A 25881-nucleotide genomic window follows, 5' to 3' on the forward strand; every position below is an offset into this window, starting at 1 on the left:
TACCTACCTACGCCAGTGTTCTGGCCTGGAGAATTCCATGGACTGAATAGTCTGTGGGGTCACAAAGAGTCAGACAATATTGAGTGATTTTCACTTCACTTTGAGTGGATCAGTTCAGTTCAGTTCAGTTGCTCAGTCGTGTCCGATTCTTTGCGACCCCATGGACTGCAGCACGCCAGGCCTCTCTGTTCATCACCAACTCCCGGAGTTTACTCAAACTCGTGTCCATCAAGATGGTGATGCCATCCAACCATTCATCCTCTGTCGTCCCCTTCTCCTCCTGCCTTCAATCGTTCCCAGCATCAGGGTCTTTTAAATGAGTCAGGTCTTTGCATCAGGTGGCCAAAGTATTGGAGTTTCAGCTTCAGCATCAGTCTTTCCAATGAATATTCAGGACTGATTTCCTTTAGGATGGACGGGTTGGATCTCCTTGCAGTCCAAGGGACTCTCAAGAGTCTATTCGAACACCACACAGTTCAAAAGCATCAATTCTTGGGCACTCAGCTTTCTTTATAGTCCAACTCTCACATCTGTACATGACTACTGGAAAAACCATAGCCTTGACTAGATGGACCTTTGTTGGCAAAGTAACATCTATGCTTTTTAACATGCTGTCTAGGTTGGTCATAACTTTTCTCCCAAGGAGTAAGCGTCTTTTAGTTTCTTTTAGTTTGATGGCTGCAGTCACCATCTGCAGTGATTTTGGAGCCCCCCAAAATAAAGTCTGCCACTGTTTCCACTGTTTCTCCATCTATTTGCCATGAAGTGATGGGACTGGATGCCATGATCTTAGTTTTCTGAATGTTGAGCTGTAAGCCAACTTTTTCAATCTCCTCTTTCACTTTCATCAAGAGGCTCTTAAGTTCTTCTTTACTTTCTAACATAAGAGTGGTGTTATTTGCATATCTGAGATTATTGTTATTTCTCCCGGCAATCTTGATTCCAGCTTGTGCTTCCTCCAGCCCAGCGTTTCTCATGATGTACTCAGCATATGAGTTAAATAGGCAGGGTGACAATATACAGCCTTGACGTACTCCTTTCCTGATTTGGAACCAGTCTGTTGTTCCATGTCCAGTTCTAACTGTTGCTTCTTGACCTGCATACATTTTTCTCAAGAGGCAGGTCAGGTGGTCTGTTATTCCCCTCTCTTTCAGAATTTTCCACAGTTTATTGTGATTCACACAGTCAAAGGCTTTGGCATAGTCAATAAAGCACAAGTAGATGTTTTTCTGGAACTCTCTTGCTTTTTCGATGATCCAGTGGATGTTTGTAATTTGATCTCTGGTTCCTCTGCCTTTTCTAAATGCAGCTTGAACATCTGGAAGTTCACAGTTCACGTACTGTTGAAGCTTGTCTTGGAGAATTTTGAGCATTACTTTGGTAGCATGTGAAATGAGTGCAATTGTGCGGTAGTTTGAGCATTCTTTGGCATTGCCTTTCTTAGGCACTGGAATAAAAACTGACCTTTTCCAGTCCTGTGGCCACTGCTGAGTTTTCCATATTTGCTGGCATATTGAGTGCAGCACATTCACAGCATCATCTTTTACAATTTGAAATAGCTCAACTGGAATTCATCACCTCCTCTAGCTTTGTTCATAGTGATGCTTCCTAAGGCCCACTTTACACTACATTCCAGGATGTCTGGCTCTAGGTGAGTGATCACACCATCGTGATTATCTGGGTCATGAAGATCTTTTTTATACAGTTCTTCTGTGTATTCTATGTATTCTCTTCTTAATATCTTCTGCTTCTGTTAGGTCCATATCGTTTCTGTACTTATTGACCCCATCTTTGCATGAAATGTTTCCTTGGTATCTCTAATTTTCTTGAAGAGATCTCTCGTCTTTCCCAACCTATTGTTTTCCTCTATTTCTTTGCACTGATCTCTGCGGAAGGCTTTCTTATCTCTCCTTGCTATTCTTTGGAACTCTGCATTCAAATGGGTATATTTTTCCTTTTCTCCTTTGCTTTTTGCTTCTCTTCTTTCCACAGCTATTTGTAAGGCCTCCTCAGACAGCCATTTTGCCTTTTTGCATTTCTTTTTCTTGGGAATAGTCTTGATCATCTTGGTCTCTTCTACAGTGTCACAAACCTCCGTCCATAGTTCATCAGGCACTCTGTCTATCAGATCTAGTCCCTTAAATGTATTTCTCCCTTCCACTGTATAATTGTTAGGGATTTGATTTAGGTCATACTTGAATGGTCTAGTGGTTTCCCTACTTTCTTCAATTTAAGTCTGAATTTGGCAATAAGGAGTTCATGATCTGAGCCACAGTCAGCTCCCGGTGTTGTTTTTCCTGACTGTATAGAGCTTCTCTATCTTTGGCTGCAAAGTATATAATAATCTGATTTCGGTGTTGACCGTCTGGTGATGTCCATGTGTAGAGGCTTCTCTTGTGTTGTTGGAAGAGGGTGTTTGCTATGACCAGTGAGTTTTCTTGGCAGAACTCTATTAGCCTTTGCCCTGCTTCATTCTGTACTCCAAGGCTAAATTTGCCTGTTACTCCAGGTGTTTCTTGACTTCCTGCTTTTGCATTCCAGTCCCCTATAGTGAAAAGGACATCTTTTTTGGGTGTTAGTTCTAGAAGGTCTTGTAGGTCTTCATAGAACCGTTCAAATTCAGCTTCTTTAGCGTTACTGGTTGGGGCATAGACTTGGATTACCATGATATTGAATGGTTTGTCTTAGAAACAAACAGAGATCATTCTCTCATTTTTGAGGTTGCATCCAAGTACTACATTTCAGACTCTCTTGTTGACTATGATGGCTACTCCATTTCTTCTAAGGGATTCTTGCCCACAGTAGTAGATATGATGGTCATCTGAGTTAAATTCACCCATTTCAGTCCATTTTAATTCACTGATTCCTAAAATGTTGACGTTCACTCTTGTCATCTCCTGTTTGACCACTTCCAATTTGCCTCGATTCATGGACTTAACATTCCAGGTTCCTATGCAATATTGCTCTTTACAGCATCAGACCTTACTTCTATCACCAGTCCCATCCACAACTGAGTGTTGTTTTTGCTTTGGCTCCATCCCTTCATTCTTTCTGGAGTTATTTCTCCACTGATCTCTAGTAGCATATTGGGCACCTACTGACCTGGGGAGTTCATCTTTCAGGGTCCTATCTTTTTGCCTTTTCATACTGTTCATGGTGTTCTCAAGGCAAGAATACTGAAGTGGTTTGCCATTCCCTTCTTCAGCAGACCACGTTTTGTCAGAACTCTCCACCATGACCCATCTGTCTTGAGTTTCATTGAGTTAGACAAGGCCATGGTCCATGTGATTAGATTGGTTAGTTTTCTGTGATTGTGGTTTTCAGTCTGTCTGCCCTCTGATGGAGAAGGATAGAGGCTTACGGAAGCTTCCTGGATCAGCGTCCTCATACTACCATATTCCTCTTCCTTTGTACTCCAGCTTCTCTGCTTTTTGAGAATGCAAATATTGGGACGTTGAGGGAAAAAACATGATCAGAGTCATTCGGATTCTTCATGATTAAAATGTACTGTCTAAATGTTAGGGGAGGTAGACATCCTATTATAAGGTTTTAAATGGATGGAAAAGATCTTCTCTTTAAAATTACCTTGGTATTTATGTCCCTTGTTTGAACCTTCAAAAGCATAAAATAGGCTCTGTCTTACCTGTCTTTATTTGTCTCTGAAGAGGTTAATAATACTGTGGAATTTCTGGAAAGATGAAAAGAAGTAACATACCCATAAAACATTTAAAGCAGTGATCAGCATAAAGTAGGTGCTCAATAACTGGCAGTCCCTGTTTTTTTTTTTTTTTTTTTAATCACATGGATACAGCTGTCTGTATTCTTCCTGCTATAGGATTAGAATTAGGCTGGGAGAATACTAGAGGAAGAGGGAAAATTTGGAGCATTTAGGTCTTCAGTTTAAAACAGCAACAACAAAACAGTGTGGGTTGCCATTGCATTGTCACCCACTGATCAGTTTATGTTGCTTGTCAACATAATGGATGGATGACAGTTGTTAGCCTAGAATCAATTTCAAGGACCCTAAAAATTTAACCCAACCAACCCATTGCCTACAACTCAGTTGCCTGTGACTTTAGTAAAGCCTGCTGCTGTTGGTCTCCAGCATTCTGTCCCGCTAGGTGTATCCTGTGGCCTGGGATAGCCAACTTCCTGCTTCTACCCCTCTCTTCCTACCTTTACTCACACACCCTCCATTCAGCATCTACCAGATCTACAGTCCAGTGTGCTACCCTCTTCCTTTGTGCTCCTGTAATACTTCGTAATGCCTTTCACACACCTTCTGTCCTGGTGGTGCGGTGGAGAAGTACCTAGGCTTTGCAACCCGACCTGGTGGATTCTAATCCAGATTCCACCACTAATTAAATGTGTGAGTTTTGAATAGTAATTCTGAATCTGTTTTTTCATCTATAAACTGGAAATAATAGTACCTGCTTCATAGGGTTGAGGATTAAGTGAGACATTCAAACACAGTGTGTAGGACATGCAAAGCAGTAAATCCTTAGGAACCAGCAAGAGGAGTACAGGATTTGTACCCTTGTTTGCATCTTGGCCTTATCTCCATTACTAGAGACTAAATACCTCAAAGGCAGTAGTTGGCTTTACTCCTAACATAGGCCCTTGCCCAGCTTTCCACTGTCTCAGCACTCAGAGTGGGGTACGGGTCCCCTGGGGGCTTGTTATTCATACAGAATCTCAGGGCCTATGCTAGACCTATGGAATCAGCATCTGCATTTTCACAAGGTTCCATGAAATTTGAGAAACACCACACTTGATAAAATATATCCCTTGAAATTTGAGAAACACTGCACTCATTCCTTGAATTCACTTGCTGAAGCTGATATTTTAATTATGCTAGTAATAGCCACTAGGACAGACATTGAATGCTCTATGATCAGTACTGCCATTACATCGCTGGCATTTATTTATTAGGATCCTTTAGAGCAGTGGTTCTCAAAGTGTGTTCCCCAGACCAGCAGCATCAGATTCACTTGGGAACTTGTCAGAAATGAAAGGTGATTCAAAAGCATCCCCCAGGTTAGAACCACTGCTTTAGAACATTGGAAAGCAACCAGAAGTACCATGCTAATCATATGCATCCCCTTCTTCCTGCCTTGTTTCGTTTCTTCTCTTCCATCTCTTTAAAGAGGCAAGCCAGTTAAATATTATATTGTTTCCTTTCTGTGTTTGCTGGATACTTGCTGGTGCACATACACAGCTTAATGTCTACCTGGCAGACTGACATATGTCAAAATTCCTTTTCCAGTGTATGAAATACACAACCTATATGGCTTATCTGCAGTCCCTGTATTTTGTTTTGTTTTGTTAATTTTCTTCATTTTTTGAATAGGTGATAAATGTACATGGTATAAAATTTCCAAGGTGCAAGAGTTTACCATGAAAAGTAAGTCTCCCCGCTTCTTTCTCCGGTAATAGAGTTCCTTTCTCCAAGGGCAATCACTGAGCTTTCATCACACACATTTATTGAGCACCTACTATGTGCCAGGCATTGTTCTGGGCACTGGATATGGAACAAAACAGAGAAAAACCCCTGCCTTCACAGAGCTGACATTTCATTTACCCATTTCTTGTTGTATTTGTTCAGTAGCACAGAATTTGGCAGTAGGTAAAAGCAGGACTCTGGAGTCAAACCAACTGATTTTAAGTCCAATATTTCCCATGTTCTAAGTGATCTCAAGCTATTTATTCTACCACTGTGAACTGGGTCTTCTTTATCTTGAAATGGAGATAACAATTCTATTCTATAAGGTTGTTGTGAGAATTATACTTGTAAAGCACCAAACAGTGCCTGGAACATAGTAAATGCTCAATAAATATAGGTGTTGGTTATAATGATGTGATCTCATTCTACTGTTCTATAATGTAAATTAGAAATGGCTAGACGATTTATTTTCTAGTAGTATCCATTTCCTCTCTTTGCTATGTGATGATCAAAAAAATCACTTTTTTCAGAACAAGCACAATAAACTTGCCCTCTCAATTCTGATCATTAACAGATTGATGATAAGACTGACTTCTATGAATTAATCAACCTCTTTTTAAAAATCACTAGAGCGTAGAGACTGTCTTCCTCTTTATTCTTTTTAATCCAGCTTTTTTAAAAAAAACCCATGTAATTTGGAGATTTTTCTACTATTATTTCATTTAGAGGTATTTTGTACCATTATTTTCAGCTTTTTAATGTTATAAAGTACATTCCTTGGGAAGAGTCTGCATTTCACATCAGAGGGATTAAACACTTCTAAGCAAAGTTTCTGACAATACAATTTGATGTAGTTACCTTAAAGAACATTTTTTGTGATTCTAGTCTCCAACCAGATAGGAAAACAACTTTAACCCCTGGAAAAGTAACAATGATAGTCTTAAGATGGAAAAGATTAGAAGGAACAAAAAGGGGGAAAGGGAGAAGAAAAGAACTCCTACGGCATGAAAGCATTTACATATTAAGCCAAGAACTGTTTCACTTATTTAGCATAAAAAATTATTAGTGGGCATAATGAAAGATTGCAAGGAAGTTGGGGTAAGTGTATTCCCCCATGTACTGATCCTGGACCAGTGAGCTGAATTCTGAAAGGGAATGTGACCGACCACAGTCCTGATAACCATTTAATATATTCTTTTTTCCCCTTTGTCCCTGATTATATTTTGTATTATTTCCTGGCTGACTGGGTGTATGGATCTTTGAAAGGTTGATTGTCGTTTAGGAAGCCTCTTCTCTTCACCTTGTCATGAAAGAAGGACTAGGAGGAGGGGATACCTGGGGAATGAAAGTGAAATGCCTCTGAGATAGATTTGGGGTGTTTTGTATTCTTCTTTAAACATTTTCCTGCCTCTGATATTTTATTGTCAAAAGTGAATTATCATAAGAATACCGGGACTCATAATTTTGAAAGGCATAAAGTCCCTTCTGGGATTCCCAGGTGGCTTGGTGGTAAAGAATCCCCCTGCCAATGCAGGAGATGCCAGAGACATGGGTTGGGAAAATCCCTTGGAGGAGGAAATGGCAACCCACTCCAGTATTCTTGCCTGAGAAATCCCATGGACAGAGGAACATGGCAAGCTACAGTTCAAGGGGTCTCAAAGAGTCAGACACAACTGAGCACACACACACAAAAGTCCCTTCCAAACAGGTGAGGCTTCCTTGGGTGGCGCTTACCCATGTGCTCTTCTCAGACTTTGTCTGTACTAATCATATACCCCACAGTGGAGCTCACTCTGACTAGGGGTGCATTAGGCAACCGGCGTGTGACCGCTTTGCCTTACTCCTGCACCTTGTCATTTCTCATTCTCCTCTGTTCCCACTACTTATTACCTCTAAACTCAGTGGTTTAATTTATTATCATCTCTCATGGTTGTGTGAGTTAACAAGGCTCAGCTGGGTTCTTAAGATCTTTCAAGAGTTTTCAGTGAGATAGCAGCTAACGTGAGGGTAACTTGGTGGGATGTTCCATGTGGCATCATCATTCAAGGGTCTGTCACCTCGACTGGGATGGCCGGGACAGCTGAGAACTAACTGGCATCTCTCTCTTTAGGGCTACCTTGACTTTCTTTACACTTTTGCAAGAGGTGGCCTCTTGGTACTCAAATTTCTTGCCTTGGGATTGACTCCTCCCCTTTGGAACAAGCACTCCAAAGAGACTCAGGCAGAAACTGCAAGGTGTCTCTGAACTCAAAGTTCAGAGTCATGTAAAATCACTTCCTCTGCATTTTACTGTTCAAAAATCAAACCAGCTCAAATGTAAACAAGTGCAGTATACAAGGCATGGATACCAGAAACTTGGTTCACTGGATGGGGTAGAGAGGGCATCTTTAGACACTAGCTACCACACCCTCTTTGACAGAAAATAGTCAGACTTACCTTCAACACAACAGTTGTGCCATTGCACCAGATGCTTTTAGGAAACATAAGCCCACACAAGTACTTGATGGTGGTGCTTTATTCACTAAGTCATGTCCGACTCTTGCGACCCCATGGACTGTAGCCTGCCAGGCTCCTCTGTTCATGGGATTCTCCAGACAAGAATACTGGAGTGGATTGCCATTTCCTTCTCCAGGGGATCTTCCCAACCCAGGAATCAAACCCGGGTCTCCTGCATTGCAAGCAGATTCTTTACTGACTGAGCTATAAGGGAAGGCCCACACAAGTACTTAGTAAGTGAAAATTTATGGGGTTTGGTAATGTTTATTTTAACTAAATATGTCTGATATTGTATGGGTGTTGTTTGCTCATAGAATTGCTTTTGTTGGCTTATATGCATTTGTACCTGTTGGTCAGAAGCTGCTACTGATAAAAATATTTTTGGATTATAGAATGGATTAGAGGCAGTTAACCAGACACACGATACAGTTCACCTCATTCCTTTCTAACCTTTGGTATAGTTGTGTATTGTACTATACAATAATTATGGAATATTTTGTTTATTAAGATGAGAGTTGTATTAATATTATTCATCCATTCATTCAATCAACAAGTATTTGTTGAGTGCCTATGATGAACCAGGTTCTGTGTCAGGCAGTGAAAAGCGGGGATACTTAGTGCTATGTTGGGATTTTGCCCTGACTAGTATCAGTCTTAGCATTTTAAATGTTAACTATATGAGTTCATACGTTCATCTGTTTGGGCACTAAAGCAAGCAGGTGTTACTGAGCAATGGTAACAGTTAGTGCTGGCTACACCTCTCTTTGTGCATTATGTCACTGAATGCCCTCTAGAGGTCTTAGGGCAGAGGCAGCGTTGATAGCCAAGGTTCAGTAGAGGTTGAAAGTATGACTCAAGAGTCAACTGTATTCCTACTATACTAAACTGCATTAAAATAACACCTTTATTTCTAAATTCCTTGCCTTTTAAGAAATATTTTCACCATTCGAAAATGGTGAATGCATAACTACTTAATTACTGTTACTTAATATTCATAAGACCACTTCAGTCATTGGCCAAATGTACTGACAGCTCCCATCCCCACCCCAACACTGGGCTTCTTTAAGTTTCATACTGACCATTTCTGAGGCCTAAGAAGGAGATGTAAAAAAGAATAGAAACTTGTTGTTATTGAAATTTTACTGGATCCTAGTCACCAAGCTTGGCATGCCAAAAGAGTTGTGGCATGTAGATGGGGGGAAAAAGCAAAATCATCAACCTATTTAATAAAAACAATCATGAATTCCAAAAATATTGATGGAGCACTTACAGTATGGCAGGCCCAGGACAACGTGTGTTCTCACTCTCCCATGGGAGAGGCCAAGCAGATGTTTTTCCTGCCAGTACACTCTGATACGGGAAACCCACATTAAGGACACTCAAGAGGGTGAGTGGAGGATGAGAAGAGTTCTAGAAAGAATCAAAGGTTGGAGAAATTACTCAGGCGAAGAAGGAGGGGTGAAGGTTCCATCAAAGGAAGACACCCTATGTAGGGGCTCAAAGTCTAAAGATGTTCAGCAATTCTTGGGACTGAAAGAATTCTGTATAACAGAAGGGCAGGATGAGTGAGGAGGGGCGGCCAGAGAGAAGTTGGTCAAGAAGTCACCAAAAAAGGAAACTTTTCTTGCAGTCCTTGTTAGGAAGCTTGAATGAGTGACCTCCATTGAATCAGACTTTGCTGAGTAGTTTGGGGGTGGGGGCTGTTTGTTTTGTTTTTTGGCCATACCATGTGGCATGTGTGATCTTAGTTTCCTCACCAGGGATCGAACCCGTGCCCTCTGCCTTGGAAGCACAGAGTCTTAACCTCTTGACTGTCAGGGAAGTCCTAGTAGGTTGGATTTTAAGTGCATCTGTGGCAAACAGGTTAAAGTTCAGACATTTTCTCCATTTTAACCATGACTTCCTCTTCCATTCTTTAGAGTTGGAAATGATTCTTTTTGTTAAGTTTATATTACTATTGGGGTGGGGGATATTTTTCAATATGTACCAGGCATTATAAATGGCTTCCTCTCTCATTCTGGGTGTTTACAATGTTGATTACAGCCGGGCGGATCGAATTCAAACGCCAGGTGTCATATCGTCTGAATATTAGATGAGTCATTATTTATGCATTGATCCAGGAACAACAAATCTGTTCCCTACCTCATCAGTTCTACGGATTCATGCTTCTGTATATTTAGGTAAAGTGCAAGAGATAGTTGCAAAATATGAAAAGGTGCTGCACACCCACTTCCTCCAAGATAATGTCAAAACCTTTTTGTCCTTTCTATCCTGATTTTTCAGCTGTTCTGAGAGAAAGTGATTGAAATTGCCTCTCCCAAGTGCCCAGATGGCAGACGCAGAAGTCCCACTAGTTTTTCCCTCCACTGCCAACAGAAACAGGGTGGAGCAGCTGGGAAGGGAGGCTAGGAGCCCCAGAGAGGGGGAAACCGTGGGACAATGCAGTGACAGAGGCACCTCCTCGGCTACCTCTAGCCCCTGGCCAAGACCGCCCCAGCCAGCCCGAGCTCCCTTTGCCTCTTGCCTTCTCCAGGAACTCCTCAGGGAAGGAGGACCAGTCAGTGACTTTGATCCCATCAGGGAAATGAAAGAGTTCGTGCAAGAGATAAAACAGAGCCTCCACTCCATCTCCCCTGCTTGTCTCACTTCTCCTTTCCTCCCACTCCGGATAGCAGCAGCATGATGAGTGCTTTCTCCAGCGCTGCCTGGAGAGCTCTTGCCGCTTCTCTCTGCCCCACAGTTTCCCAACCTCAACCCCAGGGCAGGCCCTCCCTCCCTCCCTCCCTCTCTCTCTTTTTTTTTCCCCTCCTTCCACCTGACAGGGACCATAAATAACCCAGGCTCCTGGTGTTCCCAGCAGAGAACAAAAAGTTATAAAGTTTGCCTGGAGCTCTCTGCCACTCCCTGCCGGGGCCACTTCTTTGTTTTCGTCTCCTATTTTTCCTCTCTACCTGCGTTGGTTTCTTTCTTCAGGTTGGAGAAGAGTCACCTCCCCATTAAGTGCAGTGGCTCGCTTGCTGGCTCTCCCTAGATTTCAGGCTGTCTCGGCTACCCGGTTAGGCACCGGGCATTGGTATCAAATTACCGAAAGTCTACACTGGAGCAGTCCTCATATTTACATACAAATAAGTCTGGGGCTCGCATTTATGTCACCATTCGGTTCTGCTAGAGGCTTGCCAGAGGAGTTGTTAATCCAATCAGAAGGAGTTTTAAAAGGATGTCTTCGGAGTGATCAAAAAGGATCTTGATCTCAATGAAATGTGGCCAGATTTGGGGTTTTTTTTTTTTCATCTGAAAAACTGAAAGTCTGTTAACACTGATGAGTAGGACAAGATGTGTAATTCTTCAATTGCCGGCAAGGAGCCGAAGATGCTGAGAGGAACTCGGAGGTGGTGGTGAAGACCGTGGATCCAACCCAGGGATTGGTTTGTTTGGGCTGATCTGGAGGTAGATTCTAAATCACTGTCTCAGGAATTCCTGGAAACATCAGGAAAACATTTGACCAGCCCAGCCTGGTGGAAATGGCTTTAACACAGAGTAAGATCTTTCTTTAAGTTGTACTTAGTGTGTGCTGTTTTTGTTTCCTCCGTAGTGAATGTGCAAATAGCCCAGCTGTAAAGTAACTTAAAATAATCTCTTGGTTCTGGGTAGCTGTAGAAAGCTGATCTGTTTAGTATTTACACTTGCAAAAACAGTAGTTGATAATGTATTTTTAGACTTGATTGGTAGTTTAAAAGCTGAGCTCTTGTGGCTTCCTGAGTTTAAATGAATGGAAATTATAAACGATGCTGAATGAAGGGTTGGAAAATAGAGCTGGAGTGGTGAAATCGCTTACCTTTGAGAAAACAGAAAACATACACGCCTTTGAAATCCTGTTCAGCCAGCCAGGCTTGTATCCAGTAGAACGAGAGTCGAGTCATAAAAAGGAGAAAGAGTTTGCCTGTTTGTGGAAGGAACTTTTCCACAGCCCATGCTACATTTTGTAAAGGAACGGAAACATCCCAGAGGGCAAAAGGCATCTGGAAAACCTGCCCTGTCACTCCTGGAATGTGTTTTTTTTCTGCGTGAGATCATGTTATGCCTGTGTAGCTAGTAAAAGTATTCTATGCACTTACTCTGTACAGATGGTTCAAGAACAATTTATTTCTTTCCAGCTGTTGAAGCCCCAATTTGATCTCTGATGAGGGTAGAGCCACTTTCTGAGCAGGGTTCAAGCACTGGGGCAGCTGTACTGAGCTGTTCATTTGATAGATTTCGAAACAGTTCAATGTGGATGTGTTTCAAGGTTCCCCAGTTGAGCAGTTGTAATTCAGATTAAATCACTTGCCAGTTATTTACATAACCCCAAACTGAAATCCCGGTTGTGAGAAAACCATTTAAAATAAAGTTGGTTCTCTTCCCACATAAAATTTCCAGAACAGGGATGAAGAGGTGCCTCTTATTTTGCAATCCAGGTCCATTCAAACAAGCTGCCCTCATCATGGTCAGGCCAGGAAAACTCGAGCTGACACAGGAGATGAACCTTTCTGGTCAGCTAGGGCTTGAGGCGGGGACAAGGAGATATGGAAATGTTTTGAAATTGGTACCTAGTGCCAGGAGCTCTTTCTGCTGCTTAAATTCACTCTTGAAATGATGAACTAACCTCTACCTATATTTTTTCCTTCTAAAGGGCAGTTACAAATATTATCCAGGGGATGGGGGGAAATAAACATGAGAAAATGGATGATTATCTAATGACCAGAGGAGCAGTTTTCTCCCCAAACAGACACATTTTCAGAAAGGAAGCTTCTGATTAGGGCTTGCTTTGTATATCCACAGGTGAAGATGCAATGACAGGCGACACGGACAAGTATCTTGGGCCACAAGACCTTAAGGAACTGGGCGATGATTCTCTGCCTGCAGAGGGCTACATGGGCTTTAGCCTGGGGGCCCGTTCTGCCAGGTATTTCACTGTTGCTCTTTACTCACAGTTAATTTAAGACAACCATGATGTCATAAACTGAAACCATTTTCATTTTTCACATTATCCCCAAAAGTGCGCTTGGGATAAGGATGTGAATTTGGTGAAATGTACACATGCTCTGCTATTTTCTTTTGTGGTTTTCAGTCTTTAATTTTATGTGAGTGAATGTGTTAATTGTTTGTTCTGTTGTTCCCTACCTGGCAGTCATGCTTCAAGCATAATGTAGCAAAAGAGTTCACTGACAGAATGGGGAGAACCAATCTGGGTCACATGTTTTAAAAATAAGTTTTGTTCTATAGTAAAAGAAAAATCCCATTTTCCAATAAGTAAGAAATATTTGTGTTGATTGTTCACTATACTCTTCATGACTGAAAGAACAATTTATGATTGCGACTTTAAAAGAGTGAATTCTTGGGAAAAAATACATATCGCTTACTGGAATTGTCTAGCAACTGTTTGAGCATCTCTTCGAAAGCTCTGCTGTTTGTTTGGTTACAAGGGACATGTTAAAGGTGAAACTGTGACTTAATCAAAAGTCAGAGGCAGGAATGGTGGCAAATTCAGTGCTGAAAGCTGAAGCGTAAAGCTTTTGTATGTGGAAAACCTTGGCTCCAGCCTGACCTGGTTGAAAGGAACAGGACGTTGTCCAGAATTTGGAGACTTCTTCTCCCTGGTTGGATTAACAGCATGTTTGCTGACAGTCAAGTTATTTTTAAGCTAATAATTAAACCTTCTGAGTTAGAGCCCTGGGGACATTTTCCTATAGTTTAAAATTCTGTTGTAAGAAGTTTCGTTGTCTGATAGTAAATGGCACTTCCCACAAAGTAAACCTGGGAGTTTATTCTCAGTGTCGTTGATATGGACAGTTTAGACTCAGGATTGATTTTTCTTTGAGTCAGTCTTTTTTTTTTCTTAATAGAATTTGAAACCTCATGTAAGTTAATCAAATTTTGACTTTATACATATATTTATAGAAGGGTTTAAAATCTTATTGCAGCAGGTGTCATTAATGACAAGAGGAAAATGAATTTCTAGAAACATGTCATATTTCAGATAATCACAGATAACAAGTTACAGCTGAAAATATGCAGAATCTTAAAGGACCTTAAGGGAAACTTCTGTTTAGAGACTTAATAGCTTCAGTAATCCAATAACTAGCTGATTCGCTTCCTCAGATAATACATAAAAGGTACATTTCATGAATCAATCATTTGTGTGTAGGGAATTGTAGCAGCTGACCTCCAGTGAGAGATGAAACCAGAATATTGTCTCTTATAAACTTTCCACAAGACAGTTCTAAGGCTTTCATACTTCTGGTTTGGATTGCAGCATTCCTCTTTGTTGCTATTATATGTAACTCATTTTTTGACATTGGCAACTGATGTTATGCTCAGAGGCAAATTTCAAAAATCTCTAAAGCTGATGTGTTTTTTAAAGTACTGTTAGACTATTACCAAGTATAATATTCTGAGTGTAACATTTAAAAAGGGATACATTAAATGTGTGACTCATCCAACCATAACATTTTTTTTTCTTTTTTCTTGTCTGACTTTTTTTTTGCTTTCTATTTCTCCTGTTTTTTCTAAAAATACTTAAAAATAGTCCCAAGATCAGGTAAGAAGATGCGACGCTTTGATAGTGTTTCTCCACCTTTCCCGACTCATTCTCTCACCTTTGTTTTCTTCGGCATTGTGTTGTGCTGTGCTGGGCTGCCATGTGCTTTTTCTTTGTTTATTTCTCCGCTCAGCTTTAGAAAATCAGTTTTGTGATTTGAGAAAATAAGCAAGCAGCTAAATGTGTAATAAATAATGTTACTTATGCAAAGCTGACTGAATACATGAGGAATTTATTTCCCTTAACATAAAAGTTGTGTAGTGCATGAAGTAACTGGAGAGATGGCACTGGGTTTATAGGCAAAGTCTTGACTGGAAGGACTGTTTGTTTGCTGAGTGCTGTTTTCTTTGAGTTGTGCTAGGTACATTAGGATAACTTCAGAATTCTGAGGCATGTGTTTTTCTAACACTTCCTCTGCTTAACACTTAGGGTATACTGATGGCTACAAATAATATCGTTGACCTCAGTGAAAAACAATGTAATGCTCTCCAGACCCCCATGCAAATAATCTCTCATTTAAGTAGCTGAAAGCACTTTGATGTGTTAAGGATTCACACCGAAGCTTGATGCCTTTAATGGGCTCTCCATCTGCCCAGTGTAAGTTGGTCAGGAGCAGGAATCATGTCAAATGAAGACATCTTTAGACGTTTCCACTGATAGCTCCCAATTCTAGGCTCTATTCTTTCATTCACGCTCCTACAGTAGTTGAAAGAAAGATTTTTTTTTTTAAATCAATACATCTTAGATATGTTTAAGGACTAAACTTAAAATTAATATGTAATCATTAAAAAAACTTTTAATTATTTGTTCACATGTACAATAAAACCATCTCATGTACCACCAATATTAATATCTGCCATTGGAACCATAATTTAGAGAAATTAATATCTGTATTGAACAGTGCAGATTGAGTACATGTCCATCACTCTGTTGGAAAAGAAAGTTCTGTCCAATAGTGTTGAGTTAGAAAGTAGAAAGACAATTCCTGCTTTTAGAAAGTTTATGTTGCATCTGAGAGAGGGCATGGGGCTAGAAACAGGAATAACAACAACAAAAGTTTGCAATAAAAACAGGGAAAAAAAGGGAGTGATGGTCATGATTGGGCGCTGGAGGCCCGACTATGTAAGAGGTCAGAGGCACATGGCTTACTAAGTAAGCTCTATGCAAGGATAATGCTCACTTTCTTTTTTTCCTTTTATATCCAGTTTCTGATATTGTGTCCTGCCCATAATAGTCACTTACTAAGTATCTGCTCAAAACACTTAATAATGACTCTGTAGAATGATGGCTGTTTTAGAGAAAGGAAGGCTCTCATCCTAGGAGCACACACCGAGCCATTTGTATAGACACTTGGAATAAAGCCTATCATTCAGGGGCCTCTGTATATTGATACAAAAATACCCACTTTGGGATAGTCTTTAGTACATCCAAAATATATCCATATATGCCTTCCGTATTCTGTGCTTGCACAATATTCTGTGCTTTCACAAAATGATTTCTTTTCAATATAGGCAGTAGGGGAAAAGAAATCATTTTGTGCAAGCACAGAATCATTTCTTAGGTATGTCCCCTTTGCTCTTTTCTCTGACAAGCAGAGATAAAGCAGGGCTGAGGCCAAAGTCTGACCAACGCTGCCGGTAAAGATTCAAGCAGCCATGTTTGGATTCAGGCAGTTTATTACTCCCTAGGCAGGGCCAGCTTGCTGTGGTCCTTGTCCTCCACACCAGGAAAGATGACACCGAAATCAAAGGGGCTGTATGTCTACCACATTAGCTGTGAGCTTCCCCACTGCTGAGGAGCCCGTTCCAGACGGCCGGCTCAGCAGTCTCGTATTCTGCAGCGGTCTTCCAAGGACGATGAGACAGGAAGCCTCAGACCATTTCCAAAACAGAAGTCAATGAGAAGCCACCTCATGACCACCTACCTGGTAGGGAGGCAAGGGGCCTTGAAGCAGCTTCTCACAAGACTCCATGCTCTGTGTTCCTGAAGGATTACCAGGGTTCTGCCAGTGCTTATATGAGCTGCCACCCCAGTCTGCCTGGATATTATGTAGATATATGTAGATATGTGGATATATGTAGGATTACTAGGATCCCTTACTCTATTGGTTTCTTTTTTTTTTTAATCAAAATATGACTGACAAATAAATATTATTTTAATTTCAGATACATAACATAGTGGTTCCACATAAGTATATATTGCAAACCAAGCACCATAATAGGTCTAGTTAACACCCATCACCACACATACACTTTTTTTTTTAGGATGTCAAATTTTAAGATCTCACTTAGCAACTTTCAAATATGCAAAACAGTATTATAAACTATAGTCAGCATGCTGTACATTAAATCCTCAGGTCTTATTCATTTTATAACTGGAAGTTTATACCTTTTGACCACCTTCACCCATTTTGCCCATCCCTCAAGACTTCTTGGTATGAGTTTAGAGGTCAAGGTGGTGAGTGGTACTTTAGGACATCAGGGGTCCTGCACTCTGGGAAGTTCAGAGGCTGCATAGAATATTGAGAAAGACTAGGAAGGAGAGCAGAAGAAGCAAAGCTAAAAAGAGTACAGTAAGGAAAGGCAAGATAACCGTATATGGAATTTGAATTTTTCACAGCCAGAAAGATGGCAAAAAAGATCATGTCAGGATAACACTTCTTGTTTCTTCATGTTTTCCATGAGAAGCAATTGCAAACCAGAGCTCTCAGTAGGTTAAACCTGCGTCTAGTTCCCAAATCCTTATTAACAGATGCATTTATAGCAACATAATTCCATTAAATAGTGCGAGACAGATGAATATGGACCAGAAAGAGAGAAGACTCTCAAAGAAGATTTTAACAAATAAAAAATCTCTCCAGCTATCAAATACCTAGAGTTATCCGGTTCTTCTGAATTGTCATGTTGGTTCAACTGTCACAGAGAAACATCCAAAGTCTTCCTATATTTCATCTTCTCACAGGTTGAATACCAGACAGCCTAATTTTAAACAAAACCTGATCATGAGGTTATCTAAGCGTAAGAAATTTCCTCAAGTATAAGGAAGTTTATTTTTGACCATGTCTTTTCAAGAACGATTTTGGTTGATATTTTGAGCCGTCTTGCCTGTTCTGAAAGTTGCATGCATTAATGTTCTTTTACCCATCTCATCATCATCTCCCCCTCTTGAATGGTTAACTGTAACTACAACAGCCTCCGCTCCTTCAGCTCGGATAGGTCTTACACCTTGAACCGAAGCTCCTACGCCCGGGACAGCATGATGATTGAGGAACTACTGGTGCCATCCAAAGAGCAGGTATGTGTTCTTTCTCAAACCTTCTTTCGTTGTTAAGCTTTCATTTTTTATGATTGAATCACACTCTTTGTCGCATGACAGAAACTATTTCTGCAAGTTTGATTTTGCCTTTGTAAGTCTTCCTATACTGCCAGTTAAAGAAAAAGTCAGGGATTTCCCTGGCGGTCCAGTGGTTGAGACGCCACACTTCCACTGCAGGGGGCACAGGTTCAATCCCTGGTCGGGGAACCAGGATCACATGTGCCACAGTGCGTGGCCAAAAAAAAAGAAAGAAAAAAAAATCAGTTGTACCATAAATCGAAAAATCCCTCTCTTCTGCAGATCAGTCTCTCAGATCCCACAGAGAGGAATTTAAAGAAGTCCTAGGAAAGGCATGGATACCTTTTTCATTTCTTAGTCAAGTCTTTCAGTTTTTTAAAAAAGAGCGTTAGTAATAATTGGTAGCTAAAGTTGCTGACATTATCCTCACGAATGCTTGATTCTGCTCAACAGTGTATGGGTGTTGGAATTTGCTGAAATTGTTTCTAGCAAGTCATAGATTAGGTTGGTCATGTTTTTGGCCCATTAGCTCCAAAGCTGCCTGGGATGGGCTTTCTCAAGATGTGCCGGTATTTTGCTTTCTGCTAGAATCTTTGTTCAGTTAATTTGGAATTTATGCAATGTCTTCTTTCCAATAACTGTGGCTCAATAGACACTGGTTTATTATAGGAAGCCCTAGTAACAGAATCTTGCTGCCTATGGGTTCAGGATGGATCATTAGTCTAGATACACATAATACCTGGTTGTAAATGTGCAGTCAGGAGCTGGTGATGGATGAAACTGTTTGGACCATAAAACTAAGTTTGAAGGTGGCCTATAATAGTTAAACAATGTACATGGTGAAATTATGCTGGACTTACTGATACACTACATAATAAAGGTAAATTGGGGCAGATGAATAAGTGATAGACACTTATCATCACCAAGTTAGGTAGCCACACGTTGGAGGGGGTCCCACCTGTCTGGAGATGCCGACTTCCAGAAACACAGATGTACATGGTACTTCACAAGGACCACAGTACGTATTTTTTAAAGCTTTTTTTTGAAGTTATTTATTTCCTTATTTATTTTTGGCTGTGCTGGGTCTTCGTTGCTGTGTAGGCTTTTCTCTGGTTTCAGTGAGCGGGGGCTGCTCTCTAGTTGCCATGCACAGGCTTCTCGTTGCGGTGACTTCTCTTGTTAGGACCATGGGCTCCAGGATGTGTGGTCTTCAGTAGTTGTGGTTCTTAGCTGCTCACAGCATGCTCTGGGATCTTCCTGACTCAAGGATCAAACTTGGGTCTCCTGCATTGACAGGCAGAATCTTTACCACGGAGCAGCCAGGGAAGCCCACACAGTACATATTTGAACACTTTTATACTCTCTAGAACATTCTTAGCAAGCAGACCTTACAAAGATGACTACAATGGCTATTCAGTGTTTGGTCAAACAAAACACCATTTGTAGAATGATTATAGGTGCATGTCATAATTTAAGTGGGTGTTAGCACCAGAGAAGGGACTTGTCTCAAATAACAAAGCTAAGCTCTTAGGTGTAAAGTGTAGCCTAGGTTGTGGTTTTCTGAAGAACTTTATGCTTGGTTGGCTGTGGTCATTCTCCTAGTTGGGTGATTCTGATCTCTTTATGTTCCCAATTGAAATGAAATGTTAGTGGATATATTGATAACAATTCTGAGTATAGAAATAGCTGAAATTCTCTACACTCTAAGAGAACCCCATAGAACTTACAAAGTTTCAAGTGAAAGGAGAGTCCTTGAACACTTTGCTGTTATATAACACATGTCCCCTGTTCTATAATGGAATAGCAGATCCTCCACTGAACCTAATTATGGTTTATATTTCTGAATATATACTTGTTTAGAGGCAAGGGCCTGAAATGGAGGCCACCACCACCATTATCACCATGAGTTCACCATCATCACCACCACCACCACCATGACCCCATTACTGCCACCATTACCTCCACCACCCCCATGACCCCATCCCCACCACCATCACTTCCTCCACCCCCTTGGCCTCATTCCCACCAGCATCACCTCCACCACCATGACCACCCCTTTTACCACCATAGTTATCAGTCTCTCAGTTTCTACCTGTCAACCTTAAGGAAAATGCAAATATTTGCAATGCTACAAGCCTACAAACAGGCTTCTGAAGGTTCTCACACCACTACTTGCTAGCTACTACCAAGATCTACTTAATCAGGTAGAAGGGTGGGGCAGCATTTACTCAGAATGAAGGATTTGTGAAAAAGAAATGAAGGCTAGAGAGAAGTTTTGAGGTGAAGCTGGTATTCTTTTGTATAGTTTGTTGCTGCTCCAGTTTCAACAACACCTCTGTGGACATCACAAACCCCCCTGTAGACCCGTGAGAAGAAAGGAGAGCTTAGGATACCTTAAAATTTTTTACTAATAATTATTAAGTTGCTGGCTACAGAAGCAGATAGTTGCTTTCTTTAATGGTGACAGAGAATCTGTGGTCTCACAGGCATTTCTCATGGAACTAGCATGTTTAATGAACATATCACATGACTCCAGGATAAATTTACTGGAGACTTGGAAAAAAGATACAAATGGCATAAAGACATTTTAGGGACAGTTGGTGGCATTTGAAAACATACTGGGTCTACTGTTAGGAAATTAGTGTTCATTTTCCTAGCAGTGATAATAGTATTGAAGCCATACAGAGGAATATCTCTCTTCCAGGGGTATGCATGTTGAAATTTTAAATAATGAAGTAATCTTATTTTTCCAGCAGTGATGGTAGTATTGAAGCTATACAGGGGAATATCTCTCTTCCAGGGGTATGCATGTTGAAATTTTAAATAATGAAGTAATCTTTAAGTCAACTATTTGTTTTCAAATGGTTCAGCCAAAAGTGTATATGCATGGAGAGAGAGAAGAAAATCAAATATGACAAAATGCTCACTATTGAATCTAGGTTGAGTGTCTATAAGTATTCCTTATACAGCTTTTTCGACTTTTTTATTGTATAAAATAAAATAAGAATTTGGAGGAAAGGGGAGGACAAATTCTGAAAGAGGTATAGCAACTTATTTAGTCCCTAATGTCTCATTTATTACAGAAGAGAAAGAAAGGACTAATTCCTCAAAAGACAGTCTTTATTTCAGAGGGAAGAGTCTAGTTACACTGGACACAATTCCTGAGAAGCATTTACTTCAGAAGTGCATTTAAACACTTTGTTAGAATTAAGTGACAAAAAATATTAGTTTATGTCTATCATGTCTCAAAATCGGCATGTGTAAAATTTTAAAATGGAGTTTCTCCACGGTGTTGATTTTGTCTGAAAGCATGCAAGAAATCTTAAATATTTATAATTCCTAAAGCAGTGATATATGATTCAGTGTCAGATTTAAAACTACCCTATCATTGCCCAGTTAAAGTTGCTTCGACAAGTAAAGGTGAAAAATGGATAAAAATTAACTCACCATGAATTTCTTTTCTGTTTTTTTGGGGTTTTTTTTTTTGGCAGCAGTAGAGCTCACCCATACAAAGCACAGCTGCCTTTTTATTATCCGGCTGTTGATTAATCAGTTTGCACATTAACCACAGTTAAAGTGGAGTTGAGACGCAGGATGGTTAGCACAGGCCTGCCACCCCAGGTTCCTGAAAACTTGTGCAGATTTGAGGGCAGGTGTGGAGGCCATAGCTGAGGAGCAGAGTTGGGAGAAGGAAGCCATCCCCATGCCCTGCTGGGTCTTAGTCATGATTAGTCCATAAACCACTTAATCCCCCTATTGATATCAAGAGTGGATTCTTTTGTACTGTGATACTGGGTTATCCAGGAACTCTACATTCCTTTACCTTCCCTTCACTTTGCAATCAAGAGTCAAGTGTAGTGGTGGCCTAAATGGTGAAGGAAATCCAAAAAAGAAGGGATTAGGTAAACACATAGCTGATTCACTTTGCTATCAGCAGAAACTAACAACACTATAAAGCAACTATACTCTAATAAAAATTAATTTAAAAAGAAAAAATAAAAGAAATTGAGAAAGATGAAGAAACTGAGATACAAGCAGCTGAAGTAACTCACCCCAGGGGACACAGCTGATAAATGGCAGAGTCACTAGCCATAGGGCCCTATGTTGCCTTCTTTTTGCCTTCTTTATTTAAAGGAAGTTTTATTGAAGTCTAGTTGATTTACAATGTTGCTTTAATTTCTTCTGTACAGCGGAGTGACTCGGATATACATATATATTTAACACTACTCCACTCTCAGTCTGCTCTGCTCCATGTGGGAAGGGAGTCAGCTAAGACCATTATACTCTGCCCTCCAGGATCTCAGACTTGTTAGTATTCTTAACATGGGTGTGGTGCCATCCTCTGCATTCGCTTTTTTTTTGGCATGAGAGATTATATTTAGACACATGTTCTTTATTATGCTTGTTTCTAATTCTAGTAATAAGTTCTTATTGAATGTGCTTTAAAAGGAACTGACAACATTTCCAGTTTATATTCAGCAACAAGTTATGAAAATTATGGATAAAATGATTATACTAAAAATTAGGGCATAGAGGCATCATTAAAGGAATGGAAATAGTTGACCTTTATATAGATATGAAGCAGAAGGTAATAGTGGTCTAAGAATATTGTGCAGGCTACCCAGTTAATTACACTTCCTTTGAATGACCCTAAAAGTTGTTGGGATGTGTACTGTAGGCAGAAACATTTAAATCAGTATGATTTCTGGTAGTTATTCAAAGATGGAATAAGAGCAGAAAGCACTTAGAATTCCCATCCCACTCTCTTTAGATGGTAGTGACAGCATCTGATTCTCCTACACCTATACCTTTACTCATGCGTGCTGTGTACTGTTACTTCAGTCATGTTTGACTCTTTACGATCCTATCAACTGCCAGGCTCCTCTGTCCATGGAATTCTTCAGGCAAGAATACTGCAGTGGGTTGCCATGCCCTCCTGCAGGGTATCTTCCTGATCCAGGGATCAAACCCGCGTCTCTTATGTCTCCTGCATTGGCAGACGGGTTCTTTACCACTAGCGCCACCTGGTGTCATTTAGAAGGGGCTGAATTCCTCCCTCTCGTCTCATCCAAGGATGGGCCTCAATTCTGGCTATTCAGAGGATTCCTTGTCCTGGATTATAAAGACTACATCAGGGTGAAATATAAAATCTCAGCCAGTCTAATGAGAGTTTGTGCAGCCTTTGGGGTTTCTAAGCTGAAAGGTGATATAAACCCAAAGAGGGCTAGAGATGGAGCATGAAAATGAAGGACTCCTACCATCTTTTGGGCAGTAGCTAGATCCAGTCATGCCTGATGTTGCACCACCCAGACTTTCCCATTATATAAACCAGTACATTAATCTCAATCCCCCCCACCCCCTGGAGTGTTTTAAGCCAGTTTAATTTGGGCTTCTGTCCTCACTAATATGCTGGCTATTCAGTTCAGTTCAGTCGCTCAGTCGTGTCCAACTCTTTGTGACCCCATGGACTGCAGCATGCCAGGCTTCCCTGTCCATCACCAACTATCAGAGCTTGCTCAAACTCATGTCCATTGAGTCGGTAATGCCATCCAACCATCTCATCCTCTGTCATCCCCTTCTCTTCCTGCCTTCAATTGTTCCCAGCATCAGGGTCTTTTCCAATCAGTCAGTTCTTCCCATCAGGTGGCCAAAGTATTGGAGTTTCAGCTTCAGCATCAGTCCTTTCAATGAATATTCAGGACTGACTTCCTTTACGATTGACTGGATTGATCTCCTTGCAGTCCAAGGGACTCTCGGGGGTCTTCTCCAACACCACAGTTAAAAAGCATCAATTCTTTGGTGCTCAGCTTCCTTTATAGTCCAATGCTCGCATCCATACATGACTACGGGAAAAACCATAGCTTTGACTAGATGGACCTTTGTCGGCAAAGTAATATCTTTGCTTTTTAATATGCTGTCTAGGTTGGTCATAGCTTTTCTTCCAAGGAGCAAGCATTTTTTAATTTCATGACTGCAGTCACTATGTGCAGTGATTTTGGAGCCCCCCAAAATAAAGTCTCTCCCTGTTTCCATTGTTTCCCCATCTATTTGCCATGAAGTGATGAGACTGGATGCCATGATCTTAGTTTTTTGAATGTTGAGTTTAAAGCCAACTTTTTCATTCTCCTCTTTCACTTTCATCAAGAAGCTCTTTAGTTCCTCTTCACTTTCTGCCATAAGGGTGGTGTCATCTGCACATCTGAGATTATTGATATTTCTCCCAGCAATCTTGATTCCAGCTTGTGCTTCAACCAGCCCGGCATTTCACATGATGTACTCTGCATAGAAGTTAAATAAGCAGGGTGACAAGATACAGCCTTGTCATACTCCTTTCCCAATTTGGAATCAGTCTGTTTTTCCATGTCTGGTTCTAACTGTGACTTCTTGACCTGCATACAGATTTCTCAGGAGGCAGGTAAGGTGGTCTGGTATTTCCATCTCTTGAAGAATTTTCCAGTTTGTTGTGATCTACACAGTGAAAGCCTTTGGCATAATCAATAAAGCAGAAGTAGATGTTTTTCTGGAATGCTGAATGCTGGCTATTGGTAATGGTCAAATCTGGCCTGAACAACCACCTATCAAGGGCAATGTAGAAAGTATTCTAGCACCTCAAAGTGCAGTTCAACCTTGAGATTATGTTAGTTTATGCTTTCTTTCCAGGAATAAATCTAATTTTAACTAAATAAAAAGAAAATGAGGGAACTCCTTGGCAGTCCGGTGGTTAGGATTTTGTGCTTCCACTTCTGGGGGCCCAGGTTTGATCCCTAGTTGCTGCTGCTGCTCAGCAATGTCAAAAAATAGAGAAAGGCATTCTTTGCCAGTTGATCTCTAACAAAATCTTTCATTTCCTTTTGGTTCTGTTGACACATGATGCCGTGCATCTGTTGTTGTTGTTGTTTAGTCACCAAGTCGTGTCCAACTCTTTGCAGCCCCATGGATTGCAGTATACCAGGCTTCCCTGTCCTTCACTGTCTCCCAGAGTCTGCTCAAACTCATGTTCATTGAGTTGGTGATGCCATCCAACCATCTCATCCTTTGTTGCCTCCTTCTCCTCCTGCCCTTAATCCTTCCCAGCATCAGGGTCTTTTCCAAAAGACCTTTTCCAAAGAGTCATTTCTTTGCATCAGGTGGCCAAAGTATTGGAGTTTCAGCTTCAGCATCAGTCTTTCCAATGAGTATTCAGGGTTAATTTCCTTTAGGATTGACTGGTTTGATCTCGTTGCAGTCCAAGGGACTCTCAAAAGTCTTCTCCGGCATCACAATTCAAAAGCATCAATTCTTCGGCACTCAGCCTTCTTTATGGCCCAACTCTCACATCTCTACATGACTACTGGAAAAACCATAGCTTTGACTATAAGGTCCTTTGTCGGCTAAGTGATATCTGTGCTTTTTAATACGCTGTCTAGATTTGTCATAGCTTTTTTGCCAAAGTGTCTTTTAATTTCATGGCTGCAGTCACAGTCTGCAGTGATTTTGAAGCCCTCTGCAAAATAAAATCTGTCACTGTTTCCACTTTTTCCCAATCTAATTGCCATGAAGTAATGGGACCAAATGCCATGATCTTAGTATTTTGAAGGCTGAGTTTTAAGCCAGGTTTTTCACTCTCCTCTTTCACATTCATCAAGAGGCTCTTTAGTTCCTCTTGTCTTTCTGCTATTAGAGTGGTATCATCTGCATATCTGAGATTGTAGACGTGCATCTACAAAAAGAGAAAAATGGGGCAGCTCCAGGTCCCTGTCCGTCTCCAATTAGGTTGCTCTCATCTTGCAGACTTCCTTCTTTAGAACTGATTTGCCCACAATCTTTGTGTCTTTAGGGGGCTAGTAGCAGGGCTTCCAATGGTGACCAGTTTAGAAGGTGTAACTATACCAATATGCGAACAGTTATACTGGCTGTTGGGTCCCTGTGAAGATCATTCTGTAGTCTGTGCTGGAGGCCTCCATGTAGCCTCCCTGTACCTGGAGGCAGTTGTCACACTGTCCACCCCAACTCTTCTCATTTATCTCCCTGCCTAGGATTCCAGATCCTTTGA

General features: G+C 40.8%; 1 protein-coding gene across 2 annotated transcripts in view; it reads left to right on the forward strand.

The window, feature by feature from the left end:
- The window catches only part of ANK3 (ankyrin 3), a 365422-nt gene that overhangs the window by 240849 nt on the left and 98692 nt on the right, over positions 1 to 25881 (forward strand). The window contains exons 1-3 of one of the 2 annotated variants that reach the window (XM_081569014.1): positions 10757 to 11476; positions 12758 to 12881; positions 17708 to 17810. In XM_081569014.1, coding sequence (XP_081425140.1) covers positions 11461 to 11476; positions 12758 to 12881; positions 17708 to 17810 — 243 coding nt within the window. In that variant the 5' untranslated portion in view covers positions 10757 to 11460. Of the gene's footprint in view, positions 1 to 10756; positions 11477 to 12757; positions 12882 to 17707; positions 17811 to 25881 lie in introns of those variants that run through there. The other variant, XM_081569013.1, reaches the window with a different exon arrangement.

This window comes from Giraffa tippelskirchi, chromosome 2, assembly GCF_054371585.1.
Source record: "Giraffa tippelskirchi isolate mGirTip1 chromosome 2, T2T-mGirTip1v1.2.pri, whole genome shotgun sequence".
In the NCBI taxonomy this organism is placed as follows: domain Eukaryota; kingdom Metazoa; phylum Chordata; class Mammalia; order Artiodactyla; family Giraffidae; genus Giraffa; species Giraffa tippelskirchi.